Raw genomic sequence first — 9,999 nt, forward strand, 5'->3', positions numbered from 1 at the left:
TCAGAGGTGAATCTATTTCTTATAAAAACAACTATGTATTTTTTAAGGCAGAAACACCTTTTGACTAACCTGATAAATAAATATGGTTTTCTCTTAAAATTATTTTGCAGTCAATTGCTCTTCCCTCATAGTAAATGTAAATCGAAGGGAGATTAGTGTGCTTCCCATGATTTGAAGGTTAATTGCTATTTTACACTTATTTATCATTTTGCCCACGATGAGGGCCGAATAAAATTAAAAAGATTAAAAAGAATTAAATGATGTTACTAACCCTAACATTATCATAACCCTTCATGCTTCCGCCGATTGTTGATTAAGCACGTGCAACTTGTTAAAGTTTTGATATGTGCAAATTTTACTACAAAAATCCTTTCAACAATGCTGTCGAAATATTTGATGTCAAAATAGAGGTTGAAATCACATAGTCCTAAAAAATTAGAGGCAAATTGACATGCATAAACTAGTATTTTTTTAGCTGACACCGAGAACTTCTCTAAACGGGGCAGCGTTAAACTCTGACTTCATTTGAAGTGCAAAACGTGGGTGCGTGTGGATTTTTTGCATTTTTTTCTTCATTAATCAACCGCCAGATGATCATAGTTTTGTGGTACAGAAGATCTTTTTAGTGCTCATTTTGACGTGAAGAGAGAGAGAGAGAGAGAGAGAGTGCGTCCGGCATGTGGTACCTAACCAAGGCAGACGAATGCATGCTAAGCCATCTGAAGAACCGAGTTTTCTTGCTGGACTATGCGTTACATGTACATCAAAACAAAATTGTTGGACAAAAATTAAACTGCTCTCTCGTAGGTATTATTATTACTATGTAAAAGTGCTCAGTAGATGATGCCATAAGAGGAGGTTGCGGCAATGGATTCTGATCCTATGTACGTATCTGCTCTTTTCAAAATTTCCATTATTGCTGACACAATTCATCTTCTATGTTCCATATTAACTTCTCCCTTGATCGAGAGGTACCTAAATACTACAAGGAGGTTTCTGCATGCATAGCCTCAATTTTGGGTAATTCAATACGCGATTTGATTGCTTACTAATTCCCTGCAGCTCCGAGATCTTCGTGTATTCTGAAACCACGTTGCCAGCTGGTGTATAAATAGGTGGTGGCTAAGATAGATTCCCCACAGAAACCACAGAAGAGAAAGAGCACAAATGGAGACCTCGCTGATGATGAAGAACATCGCGTTCTTGCTGTTGCTGTTCAGCCTTTGCAACCCAGGTACATCGTCTTCTTCCCCAAACAGCGTTTCTCTCTCTCTCTCTCTCTCTCTCTCTCTCTCTCTCTCTCTCTCTCTCTCTCTCTCTCTCTCTCTCTATGCCATGATGATTCATGAACTCCATTTTTTTTTTTGAGCGATCGAGCAGGGAACGCAGGTTACTGCAGCATTTCAGACCTGGCCGTGACGCAGACCGCGGTGCCATCGAAGGCCAACGTCTACGCGGTGACGGTGGAGAACCGGTGCATCTGCACGCAGGCGAACGTCAAGCTGGCGTGCAGTGGGTTCAGCTCCTCCGTGGCGATCGACCCGGCGGGCGTGCTCAGCGTGGATGGCGACGGCAAGCTCTGCACCCTCAACGGCGGGCGCCCCATAGGCATGGGCCCCGAGTACGCCGTCAAGTTCTCCTACGCCTCGCCGTCCGGCCAGTTCGGCTTCAAGCCCGTGTCGTCTTCGATTGCCTGCTCCTGATAAACTGATCGAGCTGGACTTAGCAGTTAGCACTCACTACTGGAAACTTAAAATTCCCTGTGGGTTTAAGGCAAACCGACAGGGAAATTATATATTTCTCTCAGTTACCTATGAACCGACAAAAAAAATAACGAAACCGACAGAATAAATATAATTTTACTGTCGGTTTTCCAGCTATCGACGGAAAAATATGCAGTTTTTCTGTGTGTTTTGGTGACACCGACGAAAAAATTCATTTTGACGAGCGCCGGAGAACGAAACGCGCAGCCAACTTGGGCCTGGGCTGCGTTGGCCTTTTAGCCGGCCCAACAGCGGGTGGGTTATGCCGCGGCATTTAAAAGCGGCGCCCCAAACCCTAGCGCCACACTCTGTCTCTCTTCCTCTCCCACCCGTTCGCCGCCTCCTGCACTTCGTCAGACCGCGACGGCGGGAGATCTGGTTCTCGGCTCGCTCGCCCCGCGACGGCGCGACCCCCAAGCGGCGGCGCCTCCTCCGGTCACCAAGCTATGGCGCCTCCTCCTGTCACCAAGCAGCGGCGCCCTCCCCGCTGGCCCCCAAGTGGTGGCGCGCAAGGCTAGGGCGGCGACGGCGGCGGATCTGACTCCCTCGCGCGGCCCCAAGCAGCGGCGTCCCCGGTACAAGCGGCGTCCCCGGTACAAGCGGCGTCCCTGGTACGAGCAGCGATGATCCTGCTACCTCGCGGCCCCAAGCAGCAGCGGCGCCCCCTCCCCCGGATCTGACTTTGACGACGGCAGATCAGGCACCCTCACCTCATCTCCACCTCGTTTTGGGGCTACGGCGGCGGATCCGGCTACCTCGCGTGCTCTCCATGTTCCTGGTCAAGCCAACACTAGCTCCATGCTCGAGGAATGCTGTGGTGCCGTGCGTCCAGCAGCTCCTCTCCGGTTGTCCAGCGTTGGCTTTTCATGCTGCAGGTTCTAAATCTCGTCTCTCCCAATCTCATATCTCCAAATTTTTGTATGCATATATCCACACAGAAACCAGCCAAAAACCTCCTGATTTTTGTAGTATTATGAAATATATATTTGTATATCTCCACAAAGAAACCAGCCAGAAACGAGATCCTTCTCCACTCTAAACTGAAAATCAATCTAGCTGATAGATTAATGCAATGCAAACACAGTTGTAGCATGAATGTATGTGTTGTCATTTATTCTCATAATTTATTGGCCTGATGAGTTACTGAGTCCTGATTGTGTATTCAACATAATACTATGTGTGGCTATCAAAGTTGTTTTTCTTTCTCCAGCCTATGCATAATTTTGTGTTCTGTAGGGAGAAGTAAGGAACTAAAAAACTTGAATTATACTGAGTGGTGTAAAGGTACACTTGATAATATTGTCAGCACACTACAGTCTCTCCCATCGGCCTAGTTTTTATACCGTAAGCAGCATATGTTTCATGCAATGGGTGTTTTAGATTTTGGTAAATTAGCATTGGTGTTTTCTGTTTGGTCAGTATGAAGGAATTGGAAAGGCCAACCTTTGACATGCTATCTTTGACATATCATACATTTGCATTACATGTAAGAGACAACCAAAATGAGCTTTCTGAGGCATGTATTTGTTCTATGCAGTGGATCTTCACTATATACTGAATCAGGGCAAATAAGAGCAGCAGCAAAAAATTCTGCATATGGGCCTGAATTTGTCCAAGCCGCTATCTGTTGATAAAAAAGTAAGTTAACTGGATAGCCAGACTCTTTCTTTAATTTATCTAGCTATGTCTTTGCATAGTCCGAAGCATTTCAATCAAATCTATACCTAGTTAAGAATACTCATCTGTAATTTGTTTCAGATTGAGAAATAGAAAACTTTATAAAGTTAATTAAGTTCCTTTTTTCTATCTCTATGGAGACAAATGAATAAGCTTGGACCAAATTAGATATGGAAATCTCTTTCAATCCTTAATGAGTCGGTCTCACATGTATTGTAAAATAGAGGAACTGCCCCACCCATGACACAGCTCACAACGGCCTAGCATAATCTAGGGACTGATTTCCTACAAGTAGCTGTCTGTGCTAGTGTTCCATGTTCCCCTCACTTTTAGTCTGCTGCTGAACTGGAGCTTGAATCCCTTTACTGAATTCAGACCTGCTAAAATAGTTCTTGACAAATTCCACCCTTTTGTATGTTCCTTTATTTGCTACATAAGTGAACTCTGCATATAGGTTATAGTGTTAGTCAGACCTGGTAAAATGAACTCTTGCTTTCTCTTTTATAGATTCCATCTTATAGTAAATTTGTTTATACAACTGACTTCTGAAGCACTATTTCGGGTTGGCTTCTGAGTGGGTTGGCTTATGAGTGTAAGTTTGTTAAATGCCTTCAAATTCAACACTACTTTTACCCTTTGCCGTTGTTATCTCTTTCTATTGGCTAAGTTAGTATTTCTGTTAAATTGGTTGATAATTTGTATGTGTCCCAAGATTTAGTTTTGCTCCATTAATTAGTCATTGTCTTGCATAGAGAAAACTGGAATAAGAGTAGCTACAGATCTGAGGTGTTACTTAGTTGTTTTTTCCATAAATCACTTTCACTTGAGCATTTACTTGTACTTGAGAAGTGGAACATTTGTTCCACAGCAAACTAGTCACATTTGTTCTAGAAATCTCTAATGACGTAATGTTCCACTACAGGCTTTCCTCAACGAGGATGAAGGACCCGTCGATGCAAGTCTTCAAAGATGGGTACTAGACTGGTTCAATGATGCTGTGTGGCCGATTCTATGTCACTATTGGTGCTCAGAGGAGTTCAAGATAAAACGGAAGATAGGATAGGATTGTCGCTTCTGTTCTGATGATATTGCTCAAAACCATGGAGGGTCTAGACCCTTCACAGCGACACAACAAGTTCTGGTATGTTATGTGTATGTGTATCTTTGACTTAATGTTTGCATACAAATGTAAACATGTCTATTTTGATGCTGCTCATTAACTATTTGTATTTGTAGGCACATAGGTTTGGACAACATAAGGGAACCCCTATTAATGCATTTGCTGCAATGAAATCTGGCATGAAAAATGTGGATAGCAGTGGTAAATGTGGTCCGATCAACAGCAACAAAAAGCACAACAAGAGCATGAGGATATGGAAGAGGTGGAACAAGGGCAAGGGCCAGAACATGAGCAAGAGTTGAATGCAAAGGTGTTGTACGACATGTCGGGTGGTTTGTCCACCCATGGGCGCTTTGCTATAGGATATGGCGCTGTTAGGGCAACTGATGTCAGAGCAGCTGCAAAGGAGAATAATGTGAGTCAATCAAATTCAGTTTCAATGAAAGTGTTGGCATCTGGAAGATTACTACTACTACCTGTAGCAATCTAACTAATATTTCTCTTCATATATGTATAGGCCACTGGTTCTTCTCATGTTGGCTTAGAATCGACCAATGATGACAATGCCACATATGGCCACGATGAAGACAATCTCAATGCCGCATACAGAGCTGCATTGGAAACACTGAACAGAAACCATGCATGAAGGTGGGAGTCATCACAAACAAATAATGCCATTTTATGTTTGTAGAAGCTATTGGTAGTTGCCACTTCTAACCTTTAGACAGTAACGGTGCAGCCAACAAGTTGATGCCAGTTTTTGGGAAAGACAATCAACTAGTTGATGCTTTTGTGAAATTATTATTTATGTAGCTGTGGATGCAAGACCTATGAACATCTTAATTATGTAGCTGTGGACGCAAGACTTATGGGCATCTTAATTTGTGGCTGTTGATGCCAACCGTGGGCATCTAATCTATATGTATAGCATGTGGATGATGACAAATTGATGCAATATATTTGTGTTCTAGTTGAAAACCTTATAGAATTAGATGTCATGTTTGTGCCTATACTGTTATCATGAATATCCTATGAAATTATAAATAAATGAGGTGCTTCTGTGGCCTGGTGACTGCAATTATTTCCTGTCGGTACGTTATAATTATACTGTCGGGAGAGGATGACATGAAAACTGTAATTCTCCTATCGCGGCTCCATCGACAGAAAAACCAGTATTTCCTATCGGTACGAGATTATTTTTCTGGCGGTTCAACACCGACAGGAAATTTTATTCCCTATCGGTACACATATTTTTCCTGTCGTCATTTACCGACAAGCAAAATTCTAGACTTGGTGACCCACAATTTTCCTATCGACGTCCACCAACAAGAAAAATAGTAAACCGACAGTAAAATAATACAACCGACAGAAAAAAGTTATTTCCCTGTCGCTTTAGTTCTGTCAGAATTTTCCTGTCGTTATACCGATAGAAAAATTATTTTTAATTTTCCTTGTCGGTTTTTTGCTTTTTTCTGTCGGATTTTTACCGACAGGAATTTTTTTATTTCCAGTAGTGACTGCCATTGTCCTCACCTTCTTTTTCTTCACGGCGGTATATGTTTGGAACAATGGACGGTGAATAATTCATCGGGAGTGACATTTTTGTTTGATTTCTGTCATAAATAGTAGTAGTCCTAAAGTGTTTGACTAGTTATGCATGTATGGAAAAAATCTTGTTGCAACTGAAAGATCGTCCGTGCGGTTCTGCACGATCTTTCAGCTGTCCTAGTTATCCGGTTCATTGCAAGTGAATACATTTGTTTGCATCTTTTTTTAATATAAAACAGTGCATACACAGTCACTTAGAGGCCTATAAACATGCACGCACACTGACCTAAGGATGCAAACTCAGGCAGAACAACGCGCTGATAACGTGTTAGTTAGAGTTAGAGAGCGAGAGACAAGCGAGTGATGCAAATGATGTCTGTGTATTCCATTGAGCAGTGTTGTCCATATATATACACGGGCGCACATAGGCAGTTACAAGTCCGAAAAAGAGAGGGGCGAAAAGACACCCTTTGGATTAATCCTTAATTGATTATGAAATAATAATTCTCAACAAGGATGTCCAGAAATCCAAAAAAAATGGCAGTCCTTTTGTTTTAGAATCAATATATATGTATTCGTATCTGGTTTCAACAATGATGCTAAATGGATATATTCAATTCTTTTTTTTTATACTTCTTCTCTATCCGATTTCAGATATATTCTAAAAATGAGAAATATTCGACAATAGTATCTGTGAAAAATAAAGTACCATCTCTTTTTTTGAGAATAAAATAAAGTACCATCCAAAACATATGACTAATTAGCAATGTAAATGATAATTATTTTAAAACAACAGACGAGACACGTATCATTCAAGTTATTTAAAAGTTATCCCTATGCCTAATATGTGGTTGATCATAAATGTTAATTTTAAAAACTTCCTTTTTTATTGTAACTGAAAACTGTTGAACCTTTATTTATGATAATTTTAATGTTATAATTAAGGACATATAAAAAAGTTTGTTACTTCAAGTATGTAGTTTATTTATATATTTACAATTGTTTATATCTTTAAATTTATCAAAATTTTAATGTTATAATTACGGACATATAAAGCTTAAGTTTGTAACTTCAGTACATAGTTTATTTATATATTTACAATTATTTATATTATTAAATTTATGTATTGATAAATATTTATTTGAATTGAAATATTTATCTACATTTTTATTGATTTTCTATATATTTGATTATTGAAATAGTTATTAATATATATATATATATATATATGTTATTTTGGTAGATGTCTTTGTCTACAGGTGTTGTGTAGTCAAATTCAAATCTCTACATGTATATTGATTTAATTTCACTTTAAAAACTATCCATAGGCAAATCTGCATGTTATTAGAAGTTGAAATGCATAAAGAGAATGTGTGCTCAGTTAATTACACAGTATAAGCGAGTTTGGCCCACCTAACTAGCTACTTGGCCTTGTCACGCGCATGAGCAACTCCAAGAGTCCACCTTTTACATATGGATAGAAACATTTGCCATTTGCCATATTCAGTAGTGAGTTTCGCAAATTTACAATTCATTCGTTGGCTTAACAAAATTGTCATACAATACATCCACTCTTTGTTTTAATTTCTACGCCAATTGCCAATCCACGTTACAACATTTTCTCCCACACATAAATTTCAACTCCCAACTTTTTTTTTTCTAAACCTACTTGGCTCATGTTTGTGTATCGTTCACGTCTTCATTCGAACAACCCATGGTTGACTTCTACACCATGACTAGTTAGTTGATCGGCACGAGTCTGAGAAACAGGTTCTCTCTGATTAATAAAGATGTACACATCATAGCACCGCCTCCGTAAATGGTCGGATGGTCTCCAAGCAAATATTCATCTCTAAAACCCATTTACAATTTACACTTGTAGTAGAAATATATTTTATTTGAAATTGTTTAGGGTCCTAATTAAATATATGTTTTAAGCTCTTAGATTTTGAAACATAAAATTTAATCTCCAAACCTCCTTGAATATTTACATGGTTAAAACTAACGTTGTAGGGGGGCCGACCCAATCTACAAGTTTGTGGGTGATAAGTTTTATTTGAAGTTGTTTATAGTCTCAAATATTTATTTTAAATTCACCTATTTTGAGGTTTAAATTTATGAAATTTTCAAAAAAAAAATCTCGGATGAAGACATATCCTATACCAAAATTGTGACGCTTGAGAAGGTTTAAAACTTTATAGTTAAAATATAAGGTGAGTGTGTAATCCAGTGCTAAAAAACATTACTCTCTAGATTATTAGAGATAAATAGGTGCTTTCTGTACTGCCGAATTGCAACAAATGGGTGCCTAATATTCGAGATGACATTGGGCAGCATTAACCTGCTGCCAAAATGCATAAGATTACGTACCTCACGACAGTTTATAAATAGGAGATGAAACGACGATCAGTTTGCACAAACACAGAGAAATAGGAGTCCGCGGCTTGTGAACAAAAAAAGAAAAATACAGCGGGGTAATATTAGAACTATCGAGGGAGAGAAATCCGAAATGGTGGCCACGCTGAAGACGCTGGCGTTCTTGCTGCTGTGCTTCCTCTACAATGAAGGTTTGCCTTCCAACTTTCCAAGCCACCTGCAGAATTGCAGACCTGCAAGATCCATGTTTTGAATCTGCAATAAGTCTTAACAGATATTGGATCGTCTCCCCCCGGACTCATTTGATCCATGTGAGCAGCTGCAGGAAGTTCTTATGAGCAATGCAAGGTCTCTGATCTAGCTGTCAACCAGACCGCCATTGCGCACCGCGACAGCGGGTACACAGAGTACGCGGTGAGAGTGGAGAACAGGTGCATCTGCTCGCAGGGCTACGTGAAGCTGGCATGCCAGGGGTTCAACTCCTCGGTGCGCATCTACCCAGCTGGAATCCTCCGGCCTGACGGGGAGGGAAATTGCACCCTCAACGGCGGATACTCCATCAGCCAAGGCCCTGAATACGCCGTGAAGTTCTACTATGGGTGGCATTCGCAGTTCAGCCTTGCGCCCGTGTCGTCTATCATCGCCTGCTCATAAGCATTTGTACCATTGTTTCATGGATAGATGTTTATTGTCGACGCCATAAACCTATGTTGTTTCTCTGACTCAAATGTAATGCTACCAAATAAACAGGTCATTTTGTTTTCAAAAGCTAACCCATAGAAAGACGTTAACGCGCCCGTCTTCACTCTCGCGTCCGCCTCCTCTCCTGCCCCTTTCTTCCTCCCCATGCCACTCCTGCTTTGGTCCCTCATCCCTCGCCATCGAGCACCCCATGCTTGTCCTCAAGCCCTCCTCGTAGTCCTCACCCTCGCCGCCGCCCAACGCCCCACTCTGGCGAACCCTAGTGCGCCCGCGGCGTCCGCCTTCTTCCCCTCCCCCTCCCACCTCGGCCATGGCGCCCCTGCCCTGGCCTGGTCCGATTGCCTCTGCCGCCACCAGGGCCCCTAAGCCGCCCAGCCACCGTCCCCACCGCCTGGCCAGCCTGCCTCCTTCAAAGCTTCCTTCTAAGCCCACCGAAGATAGAGAAGAAAGAGAGGGCGCTGAACTCCAACGCCAGCGAGCTCGCCGAAACCCTAGGCGCCTTCTTCCCCAACTCCGGCGTGGGCATGGGTGCGGACGCGAGCGTGGGCATGTGGGAGGGAGAGGGAGAGATGGGCCAGCCCACGTCGTGCCGTCCGCGCTCCACGTGACGGGTCGCTTGATAGACTTTGCGATACCCATAAGGTCATGTGGCTTGCAGATCCCACAGTTCACCTTTAATTTTTTTTGTTTGAAAACAAAACAATCTAGACGGACCATTTTGTCTGTCCCGCGTCGCTCGCCTTGGGGACGACACGACGGAACCCGTGCCACTACTACCACTCTCACCACCAATGCCAGGTAGGGTGGGTCCAC

The 9,999-nt window shown here is 42.0% G+C and overlaps 2 protein-coding genes across 2 annotated transcripts; both read left to right on the forward strand.

The window, feature by feature from the left end:
• The first annotated feature begins 1,167 nt into the window (after nt 1-1,167).
• On the forward strand, nt 1,168-1,703 carry LOC136488590 (uncharacterized). The gene is made up of 2 exons (XM_066485473.1): nt 1,168-1,234; nt 1,381-1,703. The coding sequence occupies exons 1-2, from the start codon at nt 1,168-1,170 to the stop codon at nt 1,701-1,703; spliced, it is 390 nt and encodes a 129-aa protein (XP_066341570.1).
• A 6,914-nt stretch (nt 1,704-8,617) lies between these two features.
• LOC136488591 (uncharacterized protein At1g05835-like) lies at nt 8,618-9,138 on the forward strand. The gene is made up of 2 exons (XM_066485474.1): nt 8,618-8,675; nt 8,804-9,138. Exons 1-2 carry the CDS (start codon nt 8,618-8,620, stop codon nt 9,136-9,138), a joined length of 393 nt encoding a protein of 130 aa, XP_066341571.1.
• Nucleotides 9,139-9,999: the final 861 nt, after the last annotated feature.

Source organism: Miscanthus floridulus, chromosome 10, assembly GCF_019320115.1.
Source record: "Miscanthus floridulus cultivar M001 chromosome 10, ASM1932011v1, whole genome shotgun sequence".
Classification (NCBI taxonomy): Eukaryota; Viridiplantae; Streptophyta; class Magnoliopsida; order Poales; family Poaceae; genus Miscanthus; species Miscanthus floridulus.

Bases quoted from the DNA above. Each gene is read 5' to 3' on its own strand.
- LOC136488591 (XM_066485474.1), top strand. From the start codon at position 8,618: ATGGTGGCCACGCTGAAGACGCTGGCGTTCTTGCTGCTGTGCTTCCTC. The intron at 8,676-8,803 runs GTTTGCCTTCCA...CCATGTGAGCAG, and splicing joins GTGCTTCCTCTACAATGAAG to CTGCAGGAAGTTCTTATGAG.
- LOC136488590 (XM_066485473.1), top strand. From the start codon at position 1,168: ATGGAGACCTCGCTGATGATGAAGAACATCGCGTTCTTGCTGTTGCTG. The intron at 1,235-1,380 runs GTACATCGTCTT...GCGATCGAGCAG, and splicing joins GTTCAGCCTTTGCAACCCAG to GGAACGCAGGTTACTGCAGC.